Source organism: Oncorhynchus masou, chromosome 23, assembly GCF_036934945.1.
Source record: "Oncorhynchus masou masou isolate Uvic2021 chromosome 23, UVic_Omas_1.1, whole genome shotgun sequence".
Taxonomy (NCBI): Eukaryota; Metazoa; Chordata; class Actinopteri; order Salmoniformes; family Salmonidae; genus Oncorhynchus; species Oncorhynchus masou.
Genome location: NC_088234.1, coordinates 54,053,043 through 54,074,986, shown reverse-complemented (window position 1 = coordinate 54,074,986; position 21,944 = coordinate 54,053,043). Strand labels below are relative to the sequence as shown.

The 21,944-nt window shown below is 43.8% G+C and overlaps 1 protein-coding gene across 1 annotated transcript; it reads left to right on the top strand.

Moving 5' to 3' along the window:
• The first annotated feature begins 231 nt into the window (after nt 1-231).
• LOC135511053 (indoleamine 2,3-dioxygenase 2-like) lies at nt 232-21,114 on the top strand. The gene is made up of 10 exons (XM_064932537.1): nt 232-471; nt 1,783-1,878; nt 2,566-2,685; nt 2,780-2,898; nt 3,101-3,115; nt 3,241-3,340; nt 3,554-3,671; nt 16,187-16,238; nt 17,393-17,541; nt 18,260-21,114. The coding sequence occupies exons 1-10, from the start codon at nt 373-375 to the stop codon at nt 18,607-18,609; spliced, it is 1,218 nt and encodes a 405-aa protein (XP_064788609.1). The 5' UTR covers nt 232-372; the 3' UTR covers nt 18,610-21,114.
• Nucleotides 21,115-21,944: the final 830 nt, after the last annotated feature.

Below are 21,944 nucleotides of genomic sequence, written 5' to 3'. Positions count from 1 at the left end.
CATGGGCTTATGATTCAGATTTCTGTGAAACTTCATGATTTCTGTGAAACTATGACTAGTTTCTTTCTCAACAAAATCCAGTATGACAGGTTGTAAATTCAGGGAAATTTAAAAAACTTCCTAAACTCCCTAGCCCAGATTTGAGGAACTGCTTGGTTGTCACATGACATTGTCCACTACCTTCTATTATTGAACTTGACGACTGCAGAAACAATGATAAAAGGGATGTGTTCAATAATAAAGGGACAGAGATACAGTATAGCAAAACTAGCTCAGACACAGATCACTCACAGAGGCTGACATCCACGTGAAGCGATCATAACGTGTACACGAGACGAGATAGATAAGCATAGATACTGTACAGAACAGAGAATGGAAGACGGAGAGAGATTCCCTAGGTCAGCACTTCAGATTGACCTGGACTGTTTCTTCGTGTCTGAGGAGTTTGGATTCATCCTGGAGCAGCCAGCAGTAAGGCATCTTTTTCCAACTTTATATATGTACTTTGAGCTGAGCATAAAAACATTTCAAAATACTGCAATTACTGTTAACAGATAACGTTATAAATGGTGAGTCTTCAGGTTCATCTGTTGCCATTTTATTTATTACATTATTGGTTAATTTTCCTTTACATGCTGTTTTGTTTTCTGTTAAAACAAGTTAGACTCCGCTGCTCTTTACAAATTTGATCTACTCACTAAGTCACCATTCAAATAATTTCCTGGTATTGTTTTGTGAATGTGAAAAGCAAAATTAAAGAACCTACGTCCACATGTAATATCAGTCTGTAGACTTCACAATAGAAAAAATTAGACGTGTGGAATTACTTCGGTGTCAGTGATCTATAGTATTTCCTCCAGTAAGTCTTGATCCACAAATCCCATGTGCTACCATGATTTTAAACTCAGAAATATGTTTGCTTTGGTTAATGTTATATGGATACCTATTGATCTTTCTCCCTCCAGCGTGCACTGAGCTGTGAGCCAATGGCAGTTGTTCTGTTCTGGTCTCTATTGACTCAATGTCAACACTAGATCAATGAGACTTGAGGGACTAGATACAGTTCTACTCTCTACTTCAGATCATGCCTTTATCCCTTCACACCATACTGCCATGTCTAGTTTCTTTCTAACCAAAATCCAGTATGACAATCAACAGGTTGTAAATTTAGGGAAATTGAACTTCCTGAACTCCCTAGCCTAGATTTGAGGAACTGCTTGCTTGTCACATGACATTGTCCACTACCTTCTATTATTGAACTTGACGCCTGCAGAAACAATGATAAAAGGGATGTGTTCAATAATAAAGGGACAAAGATACAGTATAGCAAAACTAGCTCAGACACAGATCACTCACAGAGGCTGACATCCACGTGAAGCGATCATAACGTGACAATGAGACTGGAGATAGATAAGCATAGATACTGTACAGAACAGAGAATGGGATGTTATATGGATACCTATTGATCTTTCTCCCTCCAGCGTGCACTGAGCTGTGAGGCAATGAATGCTGGTCTGTTCTGGTCACTATTGACTTGAGACAGTGTGCTCAATGGCAACACTAGATCAATGAGACTTGAGGGACTAGATACAGTTCTACTCTCTACTTTAGTGCATTCTTTTATCCCATCACACCTCATTAACTTACAGTACATTCCGATTTCAGACAGAAACATATTTTTTGCTTGAACTTCTAGAACCAACCATTTTCTTCTTTTGCGTATAGTGCACAGATAAAACAGTGTAGTGTCATATCTAGCTATATGACCTTTACCCATTTCAGACAGACCTTCCAGATTACTACCGGGTATGGATGGGCTTGGCCAGCAACCTCACACCCCTCATCCAAACACATCAGCTGCGAGACCTGGTCAATGAGGTGAGAAACCACATCGACTGTATCTCAGTCAACAATCAAATGCACTTGATTTAGGCTTCAGTACTGATGTGATTACGGATGTGTCTGGGTTTGTGATGTCCGTGCTGACGTGTGCAATGGTGGAAAAAGTACCCAATTTTCATACTTGAGTTATAGGTAAGATACTTTAAAAGAAAATGACTAAAGTCTAGAAGTATTTGGTTTTAAATGTATCAAAAGTAAAAGTATAAATATTTAACATTTGTTATATTAAGCAAACCAGACAAGTTTTTTTTTTACAGATAGCCATGGGGACAGTTCAACACTCAGACAAAATTCACAAACAAAGCATTTGTTTAGTGAGTCTGCCAGATCAGAGGCAGTGGGGAGGATATGGGATGTTCTCTTGATAAGTGTGTGAATTAGACAATTTTCCTGTCCTACTAGGCATTCAAAATGTAACGAGTACTTTTGGGTGTAAGGGAAAATGTAAGGAGTAAAAAGTACATTATTTTCTTTAGGAATGTAGTGGAGTAAAAGTAGTCAAAAAATATAAATAGTAAAGTAAAGTACAGATTCCCCAAAAACTACTTAAGTAGTACTTAAAAGTATTTATACTTAAGTATTTTACACCACTGCGTGTGATTGTACCAGTGTTGCTGATAGACTCCATACTAACAGACTCATTGTTACCATTGTTGTAAACAGATGCCAGTGCTGAGTCCCCATCACCTAAAGGGCCACCGGGAGCTGAGGCTGGCTCACCTGGCCCTGGGCTTCATCACCATGGGGTATGTCTGGCAGGAGGGGCAACACCTGCCGGCCCAGGTAAAAATCAGCTCAGAGTGACCTTTAACCTCAGACATGAACCCTGGAATCTATCCCATTGATTGTTGGCATGTTCGGTGTTTATGTTTATTAGACTCTCCCAAAATCCCTGGCTCTGCCCTACTGGCTGGTCTCCAAGAGACTCGGCCTGCCTCCCATCCTGACCTATGCAGACTCTGTTCTGGTCAACTGGAGACTCAAGGACCCTACAGGGTGAGCTGGGCCTTTGACCCTTACACCCTGGTCTGTCACTATCCCTTACCTCTACCTACTTGACCACTTTCTTTCCAACCCGTACCAATATGCCACTACACCTATGTCCACAACCATTCAGTCTACTAACATGACAGGACTATGTACTGTTTATGAAACACATGCAATGTATTGACATTCTTTCTCACACGTGTTATTTCAGGGACATGGAAATTGGGTGAGTTTTACAGAATCACTGTCATGAGAATTACATCTCCTGTAAATTCCTGTTTTCGGTTCCGTTTGGTTTTGATTTGATATTGTTGTGGTCTCCATGTGATATTCATGTGCATTTCAATACAGGAACTTGGAAACACTGTTCTCTTTCCCTGGGGGAGAAAGCTGTAAAGGGTTCTTCCTGGTCTCTCTTTTGGTGGAGAGGGCTGCTAGCTCAGGGATACAGGCAAGTCTCTATGTGTCTCTGTCTTTCTTTGTCTCTGTCTCTATCTATGTACTGTATCTATCACACACTTCACATCTCTCTGTCTCTCATTATAACCCTGTTTCTCCCTCTCTCTCTGTTTTTGTAATCTCTTTCTGTCTTTCGTGGTCTCTTTCGCTATGACCATTAAGGGGCTTTTGATTACGAGTCCTAATTGTCCTGAACTACGTCTAGGGGGCATTTTCAGTGATGAATGCTGTGGTAACCTGTGACATCATCAGCATACAGAAGGGCCTCTACAAAGTGGGCCAGTCTCTGAGGAAGATGAAGGAAATATTTGAGCTCATGCACAGTAAGTCACATCCTTACCTTATCCACAATGAATCATATCCATACCCAGGTAGTATACAGTTGAAGTCGTAAGTTTACATACACCTTAGCCAAATACATGTAACTTCTTAATGATCCCTTCGCACGCCAATCCCGTTAACGGGATTGATTTGACAACACCCAGTGAAATAGCAGCGCCAAATTCAAAAACAGAAATACTCAATAATAATTCATGAATCATACAAGTGTTGTAAATTGGTTTAAAGAAGAACTTCTTGTTAATCCAGCCACAGTGTCAAATTTCAAAAAAGCTTTACGGCGAAAGCAAACAATGCTATTATCTGAGGACAGCAACCCATCAAATAAATACATGAAAATCACATTACTACAACCCGCCAGGTGCGGCATAAAAGTCAGAAATAACCATGTAATTCATGCCTTGCCTTTGAAGATCTTCTTCTGTTGGCACACCAATATGTCCTTTAAACCTCTTGAAGCTATGGGGGCGCTATTTCATTATTGGATAAAAAAACGTGCCCGTTTTAAGCGCAATATTTTGTCACAAAAAGATGCTCGACTATGCATATAATTGACAGCTTTGGAAAGAAAACACTCTGACGTTTCCAAAACTGCAAAGATATTATCTGTGAGTGCCACAGACACTGATGCTACAGGCGAAACCAAGATGCAAAATCTTTGAAGCGCTGTTTTCCAATGTCTCCTTATATGGCTGTGAATGTGACAGGAATGACCCCACAATTTCTGCCATTTCCCCAAGGTGTCTGCAGCATTGTGACGTATTTGTAGGCATATCATTGGAAGATTGACCATAAGAGACCACATTTACCAGGTGTCCGCCCGGTGTCCTGCGTTGAAATTGGTGCGCAAACCTCAGCTGCAAGTATTTTTCAGAGAAGAAAGCAGGCTTCCACGAATGATATATCATTGAAGAGATATGTGAAAAACACCTTGAGGATTGATTGTAAACAACGTTTGCCATGTTTCAGTCGATATTATGGAGTTAATTTGGAAAAAAGTTTGGCGTTTTGGTGACTGAATTTTCGGTTTGTTTTGGTAGCCAAAAGTGATGTACAAAACGGAGCAATTTCTCCTACACAAAGAATCTTTCAGGAAAAACTGAACATTTGCTATGTAACTGAGAGTCTCCTCATTGAAAACATCTGAAGTTCTTCAAAGGTAAATGATTTTATTTGAATGCTTTTCTGGTTTTTGTGAAAATGTTGCCCGCTAAATGCTACGCTAAATGCTACGCTAGCTATCAATACTCTTACACAAATGCTTGATTTGCTATGGTTCAAAAGCATATTTTGAAAATCTGAGATGACAGTGTTGTTAAGAAAATGCTAAGCTTGAGAGCTAGCACATTTATTTCATTTCATTTGCGATTATTATGAATAGTTAACGTTACGTTATGCTAATGAGCTTGAGGCTATAACTGGATACAGGTTTTTTTCGTAGCCAAACGTGAACAAAAACGGAGCGATTTGTCCTACACAAATAATATTTTTTGAAAAACTGAACATTTGCTATCTAACTGAGAGTCTCCTCATTGAAAACATCTGAAGTTCTTCAAAGGTAAATGATTTTATTTGAATGCTTTTCTTGTTTTTGTGAAAATGTTGCTGGCTGCATTCTAGGCTTAGAGTATTGATAGCTAGCATAGCTATAACACAAATGCTTGTTTAGCTATGGTTGAAAAGTATATTTTGAAAATCTGAGATGACAGTGTTGTTAACAAAAGTCTAAGCTTGAGAGCAAATATATTTATTTCATTTCATTTGCGATTTTCATGAATAGTTAACATTGCGTTATGCTAATGAGCTTGAGGCTATAAATAGGATCCCAGATCTGGGATTGCACGTCACATGAAGTTAATCATCACAAATGGTTCTTTTGTTCGAGAAATTCTGTTGTTATATCTCCAAAATGTAAATTTATTTGGCGCGTTTGATCCAGAAAAATACCAGTTCCAACTCGTGCAAAATGACTACTAAGTATCTAATATAGTTACCTGTAAACCTGAACCAAACATTTCAAACAATGTTCATAATCCAACTGTAGGTATTTTTAAATGTAAATAATCGATACAATTTAAGACGGGATAAACTGTGTTCAATAACGGACGAAAACAAAGTGGAGCGAGCTTTCAGGTCGCACGCGCCAACCACAACAGTACACTAGACTCGACCCTCGTTCTGAACAGCCCTACTTCTTCGTTTCTCAAAGGAAAAACATCAACCAATTTCTAAATACTGTTGACATCTAGTGGAAGCAATAGGAACTGCAAGCAAGTGCCTTAGAAATCTAGATCCACATAGAAACCCATTGAAAAGAGAGTAACCTCAAAATATTTTCTGGATGGTTTGTCCTCTGGGTTTTGCCTGCCAAATAAATTCTGTTATACCCACACACATAGAGTGTTTTCTATCCAAATCTACCAATTAAATGCATATCCTAGCTTCTGGGCCTGAGTAGCAGTGAGTTTACTCTGGGCTCACTTTTCATCCGGATGTGAAAATAGTGCCCCCGAGCCTTAAGAAGTTTTAAACTCAGTTTTTCGCAATTCCTTACATGTAATCCGATTAAAAATGCTATGTCTTAGGTCAGTTAGGATTAATACTTTATTTTAAGAATGTGAAATGTCAGAATAATAATAGAGAGAATTATTTATTTCAGCTTTTATTTCTTTCATCACATTCCCAGTGGGTCAGATGTTTACATACACTCCATGCCATTAAATTGTTTAACTTGGGTCAAACATTTCGAGTAGCCATCCACAAGCTTCCCACAATAAGCTGGGTGAATTTTGGCCCATTCCTCCTGACAGATCTGGTGTAACTGAGTCAGGTTTGTAGGCCTCCTTGCTCACACACACTTTTTCAGTTATGCCACACATTCTCTATAGGATTGAGGTCAGAGCTTTGTGATGGCCACTCCAATACCTAGACTTTGTTGTCTTGAAGCCATTTTGCCACAACTTTGGAAGTATGCTTGGGGTCATGATCCATTTGGAAGACCCATTTGCTACCCAGCTTTATCTTCCTGACTGATGTCTTGAGATATGTCCACATAATTGTCCGTCCTGATGATGCCATCTATTATGTGAAGTGCACCAGTCCCTCCTGCAGCAAAGCACCCCCACAACATGATGCTGCCACCCCTGTGCTTCATGGTTGGGATGGTGTTTGTTGGCTTGCAAACCTCCCCCTTTTTCCGCCAAACGTATCGATGGTCATTATGGCCAAACAGTCCTATTTTTGTTTCATCAGACCAGAGGACATTTCTCCAAAAAGTACAATCTTTGTCCCCATGTGCAGTTGTAAACCGTAGTCTGTGTCTTCTTCCTTGCTGAGCGGCCTTTCAGGTTATGTCGATATAGGACTCAATTTACTGTGGATATAGATACTTTTCTACCTGGTTCCTCCTGTATCTTCACAAGGTCATTTGCTGTTGTTCTGGAATTGATTTTCACTGTTTGCACCAAAGTACGTTCATCTCTAGGAGACAGAACGCGCCTCCTTGCTGAGCTGTATAACGGCTGCGTGGTCCTACTGTGTTTACATTGCGTACTATTGTTTGTACAGATGAACATGGTACTTTCAGGCGTTTGGAAATTGCTCCCAAGGATGAACCAGACTTGTGGAGGTCTACAATTTTTTCTGAGATCTTGGCTGATTTCTTTTGATTTTCCCATGATATCAAGCAAAGAGGCACTGAGTTTGAAGGTAGTCCTTGAAATACATCCACAGGTATACCTCCAATTAACAAAAAATATAGCCTATCAGAAGCTTCTAAAGCCATGACATAATTTTCTGGAATTTTTCAAGCTGTTTAAAGGCACAGTCAACTTAGTGTATGTAAACGTCTGACCCACGGGAATTGTGATAGATTGAATTATAAGTGAAATAATCTGTCTGTGAACAATTGTTGGAAAAATGACTGAAGCAGATGTCCTAACCGACTTGCCAAAACTATAGTTTGTTAACAAGAAATTTGTGGGGTGGTTCAAAAATGAGTTTTAATGACTCCAACCTAAGTTTATGTAAACTTCCAACTTTCAACTGTATATATTGTTGCAGGCTCAAGGGGGTGGGGTTTCAACAGCACCAAGTTAAATAACCAAACACGCGCACTAAGCACAACTAGAATACAAATGGGGTATTTTTTAGGGAGATTTGCACACTGTGGGAAAGGGGGGAATTCAGCAACCAGTTCACAGTCCACAATCCGTTCTCATTGTCCTTTCCATTATCCATGGGTAATCCTAAAACTCGGGTCCTCAGCCAAACCGGTTCAGTACACAGTGGGGGTAATCAGACAGTCCAGGTTCAACGGGAAATCACACAGATAATTCTCTTTTCTCACACTCTCCATAACACGTTTCCCTCTCAGTCCTCTCTCTGTTTGTGCAGCGCGCTTCCTCTTTTATCCCCAAGCACTGCATGGCTTAATGATCCACAGGCTTGCCTCGTTGGAGCAGGATGTCGATATAAGGCTTGGGGGTGAAGCCAGTGGTCTGCAAGATATCTCCCTTCAATCACCACTCCCCTCACCTCTCCCTGACATGTGCGACCCCCCAGCTCCCTAGAGCATGCCTCCTCGTGAGGGCATCTGCATTTCCATAGGCTGCACCTGATCTGCGGACGACAGAGAAAGCAAAGGGCTGTAAGGAAAGGAACCAGGTTGACCCGGGCATTACTGTTCGTATTCCGTGACATCCAAACCAGTGGTGCGTGGTCAGTTACGAGGGTGAAGTGCCGTCCAAATAACTAATATTTCAGTATCTCCAGCGCCCACTTGAACGCTAGACATTCTTTCTCCACAGTGGAATATATTCATTCCTGCGGCAACAGCTTCCGGCTAATGTACACGACTGAGTGTTCCTCACCTTCTTGTAGCTGTGATAGGACGGCACCCACCCCTGTTTCAGACGCATCGGTCTGTACCACCAGTGGTTTGGAGAAGTCCGGGGTCATCAGCATTGGTCCAGAACACAGTGCTCCCTTTTGGTCCTGGAAGGCTTTCTCCATCTCCCCGGTCTACGTCACTTGGGCGGGCAGACGGCTCCTGGTCTGATCTGTCAGGGGGCTGGCTAGGGAGGCAAAGTGGAAAATAATTCTCTGCTGGTAACTAGTCAATCCCACAAATGTGTGTACCTGCTTCTTGGTGAGGGGGCAGGGCCAGTCCCGAATCCCCTCCACTTTCTTCACCTGGGGTTTGACACATCCCCTCCCGATTGTTTACCCCAGGTACTCAGCCTCCCGCATGCCGAGCCGACATTTCCTTGGATTAGCTGTTAGCCCTTCCCCCGTAAGGCCTGCAATACCATGCTCACCTGGTTTAGATGTGTCTCCCACTCGCTTCCATGGATCACAATATCATTGAGGTAGGCCGCTACATACTCACGATGGAGACGGAGAATCCAGTCCATCATCCTTTGGAAGGTGGCTGCGGCCCTGTGCAACCCAAAGGGCAGCTTCTTGTAGTGGAACAGCCCATCAGGGGTGGTGAAAGCAGTTTTCACCTGCACCTCGGGAGCTAAGGACACCTACCAATAACCCTTCGCCAGGTTGAGTGTGCTGATAAATCGGGTGGTCCCTAGCCGTTCGATTAGTTCATCAATTCAGAGCATGGGGTAGGCGTCGAACTTTGAGATTTAATTTACCTTTCTAAAATCATTAGAGAAGCGAAAGGTGCCGTCACTATGGAGCAGCACCACTCACCTTTCGACTCTTCGATAATATCAGCTTCCAGCATTGTTTTTACCTTAGTCCTGGTGGCCTTGCTCTTTGCTTCCGATATGCGGTAGGCTCTCAACTTCACCTTGTTCCCGGGTTCGGTGATGATGCTGTGCTGTACCAGATTGGTGTGTCCTGGTGTGTCCTTGTTAACTGGAGAACACATCCTGGTTCCGGCCGACAAACTCTGTCAGCTCCTGCTGCTGTGCTTGGCTCAGCTGCTCCCCCAGTGGCATCTTCACAGGCTTTGTCGCTGTGGTAGCCTTCTTTGGGGAAATAGAGTAGAGTACATCACGTGCATTCCATTTCTTTAATAAATTCACATGGTAAATCTGTGTCAGATGCCTACGTCCCGGCTTTCTGACCCTATAGTTGACTTCACCCACCTTCTCAAGGACTTCGTACGGCCCGTTCCATAGGACCTAAAACGTGCATTCTGAGATGGGGGCCAACAGCAACACTTTGTCTCCTCGCTGGAAATCTCTTTGTTGTGCCCCTCTATTGTACACCCACGGTTGGGCCTCCAGCATGTGTTCCTGTACCAGGGGCCCCAGGATTGCCATCCGGGCTTGGTCCACCATGGTTTGATGGGGCGACGGTTGCTTCTTTAGCCATGTCCAGCAGTCCTCGGGGTTGTCTCCCATACAGGGGTTCAATGGGAGGAAACCCTGTTGAAGCTTGGGGCTCTTCTCAGATCAAGAACATCAGGTAGGGTAGCAGCTGGTCCCAAATCTTTCCATCCGCCTCCATCACCTTCTTTAGCATCTGCTTCAGGGTCCGATTGAATCTTTCCATCGGTCTGTGTGTGATACACTGAGATGCGCAACTGGGTTATTTTCATTCGTTTGCAGAATTCCTTCATGATTTGCGACATGAATGGGGTTCCCTGGTCAGTTAATATCTCGTCAGGGATGCCTACTCGGGAGAACAGCATGACTAGCTCATGTGCGATTCCCTTGGTGGCCATGATGCAGAGGAGAATGGCTTCCGGGTACCTGGTGGCATAATCCAGAATCACCAGGATGTATTGGTGCCCTCGGTTGCTCTTTGGTAGAGATCCCACAAGGCCCATTGCGATCCTGCTGAAAGGGACTGAAATAATGGGTAGGGGAATTAAGGGGCTGCAAAATTGTGCCACCTGCTGGCACTCCGGGCAACTGCGGCAGTAATCCTCCACTGCTCTCTTCACACCTGGCCAGTAAAATATTGCCTTGATCCGGTCTAAGGTCTTCTCCACCCCTAGGTGAGCCCCAAGAAGGTGGGAGTGCGCCAACTGCAGGGCAGATTGTACAAAGGGACTGGGCACTAACAACAACTCCATGAATTCGTCATTATTCTTCACCACCTGATACAGCAATTTCTTCTTTATAGAACAATGGGGGTAGGTGATCTGACTTACCCACTCAATGGCCTTTCCATCCACCACAGTCACCTGCTGGAGAGCACTGGCCAGGTTGGGATCCTCCAATTGGGACGTGCTGAACTGGCCCACTAGAGAGGCGGACTGTGGCGCCACCTCATGGTCCATCGGGAACAGGTCTTGCAGAGTCGCCACACCTGCCTCCAGTCTTGCTTCACCCCAGCCACCCTTTGAGAGGGGTTCTGTTGACTCCTGGTAGTCCACCTTCTGGAATCCACACATCCGGGCATCCCTCCTTCTGGTGTCCCTCCCACCTCTCCATCTTCCTCCTCCCTTCTGGTTCTCTCCATTCCTCACATCTCTGAACATACTGGTCGACAGTTAGTGGAACATCGGGAAATACCTCCCGATAAGGACCGGCACAGGCAGGTTTGGGATGACTCCCACTGGCCTTGTGTGATGTCCCTTTGTGGTCTGTAGGTGGAGGAGTGTGGCAGGGTAGTCCTTGGTCTTACCGTGTATGCACGTGATGGCCACGGTGTCAGTCAGGTTCGGGGACTTGGCAAAGTCAGGTCGGATCAGGGTCACCATACTCCCAGTGTCTGAAAGTGCAGTGGTGTCCTTTCCGTTGGCTCTTACCTGGGTGACAGGGGAAGGACCACTCTCCTCAGCCCAGCATTCCATCAGCAAGCCCCAGGGACACCCAGTGGCTACCTCACTGGTTGAGGCCAAAGGCATCGGGACATTGTGGTTTGTACAGTTCCAGGCGATGTGTCCCCGCTCACCACACTCGTAGCATTTCCTGCTGTCCAGGTTCAGAAAGGGGCGTTGTCTCTTGGAGCTGGCTGTTGGTGTCCTCCCATCCTTGGCTGGGGTCCCGGCATGGTCCTCCTCCCTTTTCGGCTCCTTCGGGCGAGTGGAGAGTTCAGCCTTCCATGGTTGTCCACTGCACAGAACCTTGAAAGCCATCTGTTGACCTTCCACCAGTTCCACCAGCTGATCTGCGCTCTGCGGGTTAGCTTGGCTTTCTAACCTTTTAGCTTCGAACGGGGGAGAGCGTAGAAATGTATCTATGACCACTTACTCAATGGGCGTGAGCGTCAGTGTTTCAGTAGTTAGCCAGCTCTTGGTCAGCCTAATTAGATCATGCATTTGCGACCGGGGGGACGCTGAGGCATCATATGCCCAATGATGGAATCTTTGTGCCCTGCTAATCAGGGTGTAACCATACTGGCGCAGGATTTCCTTTTTCAGCCCCTCGTAATGCATCTCCTGGTCAGTCGTCAGATCCTGATAGGTTTTCTGTGCCGTGCCTGACAGGAAGAGTGCTAGCAGGCTTACCCTATGCTCATGGGACCATTTCTCCCTAGCCGCCGTCCTCTCGAAGGCTTGGAGGTAAGGCTCGATGCTCTCAGCCTCTGTCAGCTTCAGTATAAACCTACTGGGTTTGGAACAAGAGACTGCTGCACCTGCAGCCACGCTGGCCTGGGTGGCTGTCAGCTGGTTGAGTTGAGCTCGCAGGAGAGCGGTTTGCTGATGCTGTTCCTCCAGCAGCTCCCGATGCTTCCATTGTGCTCCATGTCTGTTTAGTTATTGAGCTTGGTTCAAATCAAATCAAAAAATCTAATCAAAGTGTATTTGTCACGTGCGCTGAATACAACAGGTGTAGACCTTACAGTGAAATGCTTACATACAGGCTCTAACCAATAGTGCAAAAAAAATGTTAGATGAACAACGGGTAGGTAAAGAAATAAAACAACAGTAAAAAGACAGGCTATATACAGTAGCGAGACTATAAAAGTAGTGAGGCTACATACAGACACTGGTTAGTCAGGCTGATTGAGGTAGTATGTACATGTAGATTTGATTTGATTTGATGTAGATATGGTTAAAGTGAATATTCATATATGATGAACAGAGAGTAGCAGTAGCGTAAAAGAGAGATTGGTGTGTGGTGGGTGGCGGAACACAATGCAGATAGCCCTGTTAGCCAATGTGTGGGAGCACTGGTTGGGCGGCCCAATTGAGGTAGTATGTACATGAATGTATAGTTAAAGTGACTATGCATATATGATAAACAGAGAGTAGCAGCAGCGTAAAAACGATGCTAATAGTCCGGGTAGCCATTTGACTACCTGTTCAGGAGTCTTATGTCTTGGGGGTAAAAACTGTTGAGAAGCTTTTTTGTCCTAGACTTGGCACTCCGGTACTGCTTGCCATGCGGTAGTAGAGAGAACAGTCTATGACTGGGGTGGCTGGGGTCATTAAACATTTTTAGGGCCTTCCTCTGACACCACCTGGTGTAGAGGTCCCGGATGGCAGGCAGCTTAGCCCCAGTGATGTACTGGGCTGTACGCACCACTCTCTGTAGTGCCTTGTGGTCAGAGGCCGAGCAAATGCTGTACCAGGCAGCAATGCAACCATGCTCTCGATCTTGCAGCTGTAGAACCTTTTGAGGATCTCAGGACCCATGCCAAATCTTTTTAGTTCCCTGAGAGGGAATAGGTGTTGTCGTGCCCTCTTCACGACTACCATTTTAGTTTGTTGTTGATGTGGACACCGAGGAACTTGAAGCATCAAGTTGCTCCACTACAGCCCTGTTGATGAGAATGGTGGTGTGCTCGGTCCTCCTTTTCCTGTAGTCCACAATCATCTCCTTAGTCTTGGTTACGTTGAGGGATAGGTTGTTATTCTGGCACCACATGGTCAGTTCTCTGACCTCCTCCCTATAGGCTGTCTCGTCGTTGTCTGTGATCAGGCCTACCACTGTTGTGTCGTCAGCAAACTTAATGATGGTGTTGGAGTCGTGCCTGGCCATGCAGTCGTGGGTGAACAGAGAGTACAGGAGGAGACTGAGCATGCACCCCTGTGGAGCTCCAGTGTTGAGGATCAGCGTGGCAGATGTTTTGCTATCTAACCTCACCACCTGGGGGCGGCCCATCAGGAAGTCCAGGATCCAGTTGCAGAGGGAGATGTTTAGTCCCAGGATTCTTAGCTTAGTGATAAGCTTTGAGGGTACTATGGTGTTGAAAGCTGAACTGTAGTCATCCTCACATAAGTGTCCCTTTTGTCCAGGTGTGAAAGTGCAGTGTGGAGTACAATATAGATTGCATCATCTGTGTGGGCAGTATGAAAATTTGAGTTGGTCTAGGGTTTCTAAGATAATGGTATTGATTTGAGCCATTGCCAACCTTTCAAAGCACTTCATGGCTACAAATGTGAGTGCTACGGGTCTGTAGTCATTTGGGCAGGTTGCCTTTGTGTTCTTGGGCACAGGGACTATGGTGGTCTGCTTGAAACATGTACAGACTCAATCAGGGACATGTTGAAAATGTCAGTGAAGACATTTGCCAGTTGGTCAGCACATGCCCAGAGCACATGTCCTGGTAATCCATCTGGCCCTGCAGCCTTGTGTATGTTGATCTGTTTAAAGGACTTACTCACGTCAGCTACGGAGAGCATGATCACACAGTCGTCCGGAACAGCTGATGCTCTCATGCATGCCTCAATGTTGCTTGCCTCGATGCAAGCATAAAAGTGATTTAGCTCGTCTGGTAGGCTCGTGTCACTGGGCAGCTCGCAGCTGTGCTTCCCTTTGTAGTCTGTAATAGTTTGCAAGCCCTGCCACATAAGAGGAGCATCAGAACCGGTGTAGTATGATCCAATCTTAGCCCTGTATTGATGCTTTGCCTGTTTGATGGTTTGTCGCAGGGCATAGCAGAATTTCTTGTAAGCTTCCGGGTTAGAGTCCCGCACCTTGAAAGAGGCAGCTCTACCCTTTAGCTCAGTGACAATGTTGCCTGTAATCCATGGCTTCTGGTTGGGGTATGTACGTACAGTCACTGTGGGGACGACGTCCTCGATGCACTTATTGGTAAAGCCAGTGACTGATGTGGTTTACTCCTCAATGCCATCGGAGGAATCCCAGAACATGTTCCAGTCTGTGATAGAAAAACAGTCCTGTAGTTTAGCATCTGCTTCGTCTGACCACTATTTTATAGACCAAGTCACTGGTGCTTCCTGCTTTAATTTGCTTGTAAGCAGGAATCAGGAGGATAGAGTTGTGGTCGGATTTACCAAATGGAGGGCGAGGGAGAGCTTTCTACGTGTCTCTGTGTGTGAAGTACAGGAGATCTATAATTGTTTTCCCTCTGGTTGCGCATTTGACATGTTGATAGAAATTAGGTAAAACTGATTTAAGTTTCCCTGCATTAATGTCTCCGGGGCGCCACCTCTGGGTGAGTGGTTTCCTGTTTGCTTATTTCTTTATACAGCTGACTGAGTGCGGTCTTAGTGCCAGCATCTGTCTGTGGTGGTAAATAAACAGCCACGAAAAGTATAGCTGAAAACTCTAGGCAAGTAGTGTGGCCTGCAGTTTATCACAATATACTCTACTTCAGGCCAGCAAAATCTAGAGACTTCCTTAGATTTCATGCACCCGCTGTTGTTTACAAATACGCCCCCCCACCCCTCCATGTCGTCATTCAGCCACGATTCCGTGAAACATAGGATATTACAGTTTTTGATGTTCATGATTGTACCTCATCTATTTTATTGTCCAATGATTGCAAGTTGGCGAGTAGTATTGACGGTAACGGTAGTTTTCCCAGTCTCCTTCTCAGGGTCCTGACCAGGCATCCGGCTCTTTGTCCTCTGTACCTGCATCACTTCCTCTTGCAAATAACGGCGATGTCGGTCCTGTGGGGTGTTTGGAGAATGTCTTGTGCGTTGTCTTGTTGTAGAAAAAATCTTTGTCTAATCCGAGGTGAGTCATCGCTGTCCTGATATTCAGAAGCACTTTTTTGCCGTAAACCTGCTGCCATTTCTTCCGGCGCTATTTTAGTTCATGGTTTGCTTTGCCCGCATTCTCCACCACATGTAGCATGCTCAAGGGGGTGGGGTTTCCACATCACCATGTTCAATAACCAAACACGCACACGAAGCACAACTAGAATTCAAACGGGGTATTTATAAGGGAAATTTGCACACTGTGGGAAAGGGAGGAATTCAGCAACCAGTTCACAGTCCACAATCCGTTCTTGTTGTCCGTTTCCTTCCTAAAACTCGGGTCCTCAGCCAAACTGGTTCGATACACAGTGGAGGTAATCAGACAGTCCAGGTTCAACTGGTAATCACACAGATAATTCTCTCTTCCAACACTCTCCATAACACACATTTCCCTCTCAGTCCTCTCCCAGGTTGTGCAGCCCGCTTCCTCTTTTATCCCCAAGCACTCCATGGCCTAATGACCCACAGGCTTGCCTCGTAGGGGCAGGAAGTCCATATAAGGCTTGAGAGTGGAGCCGGCAGGTTGCAAGATATCTCCCTTCAATCACCACTCCCTCACCTCTCCCTGCCATCTGTCACAATATATATATTGTGCAAGTTATTGGAATATTGAAATATTTCTGTTTTCAGGGCATGTGGACCCCACTGCATTCCACGGAACTCTGAGAATCTTCTTCTCAGGGTAATATATGATGCAATCCAAGCCATTTAATTATCAACTAAATGTATTCAACTTATTAGACATTTGATTAATTTGACCAAGTTAATCATAAGACATTAACAAATCGCATCAGTGATTTATATCTTCAACTTTCTGAAGAGGCAATGTGGGAATGCCCCTGTCTGTGTGCACGTTTGTAGCACTTTGTTTTGCAGTTAAGCTAAGATGCAAATGCTAACCATCTTTTGGTAGATGGAAAGGCTTTTCATAATGCCTTTTCAATTAAATGTTAATTACAGAATTATATCATTATTTGCTGTAATCCAGTGATGATTTGTTAAGCAAACTCTGAAATCACATGTGTGCTACAGAAACACTGCTATTCAAACAAGTCTCTTGTTGGAGCACACTTGAATGAAAGAGCATCTATGCTGAGCATACAAAACATTAGGGACACCTAAGAACAGCCTCAATTTGTCAGAGCATGGACTACAATGTGACAAAAACGTTCCACATGCTGACCCATGTTTACTCCAATGCTTCCCATAGTTGTGTCAAGTTGGCTGGATGTCCTTTGGGTGGTGGACCATTCTTGATACACACGGGAAACTGTTGAGCGTAAAAAACCTAGCAACGTTGCAGTTCTTGACACACTCAAAACGGTGCTCCTGGCACCTACTACCAACACCCCGTTCAAAGGCAGTTCCATCTTTTCTCTTGTCCATTCACCCTCTGAATGGGACACATACGCAATCCATGTCTCAAGGCTTTGAATGACGTGTATTTAAGGTGACATCAACAAAGGATCATAGTTTTCACCTGGATTCACCTGGTCAGTCGATGTCATGGAAAGAGCAGGTTTCCCTAATGTTTTGTACGCTCAATGTATATTCTACACCCAAAAATGATTTTTCTCAAAAGTGGTCTCCTGATGTGGTTTCTGCATTGTTGTGGACTTAAAACATACAATTGTGTTGTTTTTCTATTAAAAAAGTGTGATTTTGAGAGAGAAAACCTGAAAAAAAATGAAAAAAATCTGAAATGTGGAAAAAGCAAAAATGGAGAAAACAGAATTTGGCAAAAAATTCAACTGATTTTATACATTATCCCTACATTATGTACTCCATTATGTGCTGTAATAGTTTCATGCATAACCCTGTATTGTGCTTTCGTAGATGGAGGGATAACCCCATGCTTCCAGGAGGGCTGTTGTATGAGGGTATAGTTGAGGAGCCGATGATGCTGTCAGGAGGAAGTGCTGCCCAGAGTTCCTCCATTCAGTGCTTTGATGCGCTACTGGGCATCTGTCATGACGACCATGCAGGTATAACCCTATTCTGAACCCATAAGGCTCTGTTTCTGAATAAAATTCCAAGTGAATTTCCAGTAATATTTCAATTTGGGTTTGTCGTGGAAAATTACATAATTAGTCATGCTATCCCATGATTTATTGCTTAATTAAAGAATAGTCTCTTATTATATGCTAGTGTTTTTCCTAACCTGATACACACTTGTCTTGGTGTGACTTTGTCATAAGACTGGGTTTACAGCTTAGAGATATTTGTGTGCAACCGCAGCATGTGAAATCCTGTAGGTTTACTATCTACACAAAGTCACATATATGGAACCTTGCAGAAGGGAGTACAATAGAGTGTTTGTTGATGTGAACGCAGTTAGACGGTTGAGCCCTCGGGCTATCAACCTTTTGCTATCTTAAGTTTACCTAGACAACGAATTACCTTTTACACACTATCTGCTGACTGCCACGTATACAGAAAGGGGTTGTATGTATTTTGTCTATGAAAGCATTGATCCGAAACTATTCATTGAGCTTTTCAACTATGCACTGTTGAGTGGGTAGTTGATTCTCCATTTTTGCAGATCTTATGATAGTGTTGTTTGAAAGAATCTGCAGTCTCTCTTCCCTTTTATTAGATATTCCAAGGCAGGTTCTAATCAAAGTGCATCTCCCCTCTGATCTCACCTTTCCCCTCTCCTCATTTTTCCTCAATTGTTCCCCCTCTCCATCTCTCCATGTACAGCATCTTTCCTGAAGCGCATGCGGGAGTACATGCTCCCCTCCCACCGCCAGCTGATAGAGACTCTGTCTGGCTGTCCCCCTCTACGTGACTTTATCCTCTCCTGTTCCAGCCCTTCTCTCTGCGTCAATTATGACTCCTGTGTGTCTGCCCTGGTGAACCTGCGGAGTTATCACCTCTCCGTCGTGACCCGGTACATCACTGTACCTGGTCACCGGGCCCGTGCCATGCGCTGTCCACTCAACGGCGTAGGCTCAGCGTTGGATGAAACTGGCACCGGAGGCTCCAGCCCACTGCCCTTCCTGAAGAGCATCCGTGATGCCACTCAGAGAGCACTGATCTCACAGACCTGACTCTCATCACAGAGTCAATGCTGATATAGATCACTATCGTTTGGTTACTTATACAGCATATGTTCCATCAACATGGTGTTGTATCAAACTGTCGCTGCTCTGCAATTCACATAGTATACCATAGAATAATTTCAGCACACCTTTCATCATTGTATTGGTTGTATATACAGTATATATCATTATGCCTGACTATTATATATTTTCTCTTGCTGTGGCAAACACTACATAATTATTGTAAATATTACTCAAACTAGTTGAAAATTGGGTTCTGGCGAGGGCCTGCCCACTTCCAACACTGCCTAGTGCGTTTTAGTTTGATGATCTATTTGACTAGGAATCACCAAGAGAATGATGTAGAGCACGTCTGTCAAACTCATTCCATGGAGGGCCAAGGAACTGGCGCTTTTATTTTCTTCTTTCAATTAAGACCTAGACAACTAGGTGAGGGGAGTTCCTTACTAATTAGTGACCTTAATTAATCAATCAAGTACAAGGGATTAGCGAAAACCCGCAGACACTCAGCCCTCCGCAGAATGAGCTTGACACGTGATGTAAAGCTATCAACTAAGCCATCACAGCTAAATGCTTTCTATTCCAGTTGTATATGACCTAACAACACAACTTTATGGTTGTGGAAAATGTACATCCCAATCGACATACTAGCATACAAGACAAATACAGATGTAGGATCTTCATTTGAGCCAGTTTCCTTCAGCCGGAAAATAATCCTGCAAGCAACAGGAAATTATTACGTGGAATACATTTTTGATGAAGTTGATACAATTTTCTTTCGGGTGAATCAAGTCTGACATTTAAAGTGGAAATTACAAACTTTAGAATTCTTTCAACTTTGCATTTCCTGCTGTGCATAAGAATTCTCAGCAACAAAAATAGTGATCAAATGAAGATCCTACATCTGTATACGGTATATAGAAATCTTAAAACATTTATGCTTAGGTGATAGTGGTGGTTTCTGTGGTAGGTATTGAATTGTAAAACAGTTTACCTCGTAAGCTTCATTGTGGAACTCCAACTCTACCCAAAGTACATCTTAAACCCGCCAGCAGTTATTTGAATCATGGTTTAAAGGATTCTATGCTTGAGAAGGAAGTGTGATGTTGGCTGGCTTATAGTAGATAAACCACATGGTCTTACCAGCCATGCTTTTGTATGGGGTCTCAAATGACCCAAAAAAATGATGGTTGTTCACTGACGTCTTTTATGGTTATCTGTCTGTAGTAGTGGCCACAGTACTGGGTCGGGTTGGTAAAAGGGATTGAAAGTGGATGGTCCTGTGATGTGCACAGAACACTTAACATGAAAGTACCTGGCTGATGCCATAGCAAATCCTTCACTGATGTGGTAAACTGCAGTAGGCTACATGCCTCAGCATTGCCTCACATTTCAACTTGAAACATCAGTATGCAGTTTGAGAGGGCTCGCTTATCAAGTAGCTTTTATGACTAGATATCCCAATAGTGGATAGAGTAAGTATGGGTAGCACTGCCATCATCGCCTGGCTTTAATTAACCACCATGGGGATGTGGGAAATGAGAAGGCCCTTACATTGTTCTATAAAGGGAGATTTTCTATTCTATCAAATTCTTCCTGGAAAGTTGACACGTACAAAAGCACAGTTAAACTCATACACTATAAATATCCTTAGGGACCTGAACCACTTAGCTCCTTAGGGAGCTGAGCCACTGAGCTTGCGTCAATTATCCAACCTGTTTCACCATAGTAACCATGGTTTCACTGTAGCTCGGGATCTTAGCTCCACAAGCCGGAAGTGAGGGATGAAGCAATATAGGGAGGGAGGTAGAGAGAGGGAAATTACACCCTTGAATTCAGGTGTCCAAGCAGACAGTATCTTGGCAGCAGGTGGCAGGCTGGAAACTGTCAAACCTCAGGGCACACCAGTAGTGTTCCTGCCAGAGAGTGGGCCAATCACATTTAGAGAAAGAGAGGGCGAAAGAGTTCTGAGAGTGACTGGGCAGACCTCTACACAATCCTACACTGCAGCTGAGCCCTGGTCATGCTAAGTCTTTCTCAACAAGACAGGGAGGAGAGCATAGATTCAGACATGTACTGTACCATGTTGATGTACCTATCGGTTCTCAGATGGTCCAACTTTTTATAATCCGTCAACATTGCTTTGTATCAAACTGTCGCTGCCCTGCAATTCACACAGTATACCACAGGACCATTTCAGCACACCTTTCATAATTATATTGGTTTTTATTGAAAATGCATTTTGTGTGAGGTAAAAACAGTACAAAATGCATAATATTGCACATGATCAATGAATTGCACTTCCTTAAGGTATCGCTATGTGTCTGTCTTTCAGTATGCTACAGCCAAATAATGAAAGACTTGGTAACCCAGTCGACAAGAACAGATGTGTGATTGAATCACATGATGTCTGTGTGACATTTTTAATGTGAGATTGAAATGATTGTCCACAAACTAATGATGCACTAATGAAGTGTATAGTTTTAGTGGCTACATCAACTGAATCTCTCTGCTACCAAAGTCACTATTTATCACTGGTCTAGAAATATAAAGATTGCAAGTTCAGTGCATGGATTGCTTCTCCTGGGTGGTGAGTTGATTTCACCCCTAACGTAATCATATAGGAGATGGTAATCAAAGGCGTTTGGTGCTGATCAGTGTTAATCAATCAATTGCAGAATTATAGCATCATGTGAATGACCATGTGGTCTGTGATGAGGATCAATTAAGCCAAGTGTGTTAGAATGTGAAATACATATCGCAGAGAGAATAGTGATGAGTTTCATCATGTCTTTACAGTACATTTCCTTGCTGTGGGTGAGAATAAGTTAGTGCGATGTTAGCCAGTACGTAAGTTAAAGACACGGAAAGCTTTATGCGAGTGACATGATAAAGAAGTTGCAAAATATGCTTACTTTTTCAACTGATATTTAAGAAAAGCATTTAAGGTATTTAAAAAAAAAGTCTGCTGCAGGTTGAATAACACAGTAATAAAACATATCAATAAACTTTAATATGTTAAAAATAAGTCATTTTTTTCTATTTCTGAACACTGTGGGATTAGAACAGCTTCGAGGAGAACTATAACTTGGATTACATCCTGTTTCTAAAAGACAACGCAGTCTAGGATCTCAGATACCTCAATCATTCTTAACATACTCCTGAAGTGTGTGTCTGTGTGCAGACAGAGAGAGAGAGACAGAGAGAGAGAGAGAATGAGGGAGAGAGAGATGGAAGAGAGAGAGAGCGAGAGAGATGGGAGAGAGAGACAGAGCGAGCGAGAGAGAGAGATGGAAGAGAAGGACAGAGGGGGGAGAGAGAGA

Excerpts from the sequence above, each read along its gene's own strand:
- LOC135511053 (XM_064932537.1), top strand. The coding sequence starts at position 373 with ATGGAAGACGGAGAGAGATTCCCTAGGTCAGCACTTCAGATTGACCTG. Across the intron at positions 2,686-2,779 it reads GGCAACACCTGCCGGCCCAG|ACTCTCCCAAAATCCCTGGC; the intron begins GTAAAAATCAGC and ends TATGTTTATTAG. Across the intron at positions 3,341-3,553 it reads CTGCTAGCTCAGGGATACAG|GGGGCATTTTCAGTGATGAA; the intron begins GCAAGTCTCTAT and ends AACTACGTCTAG.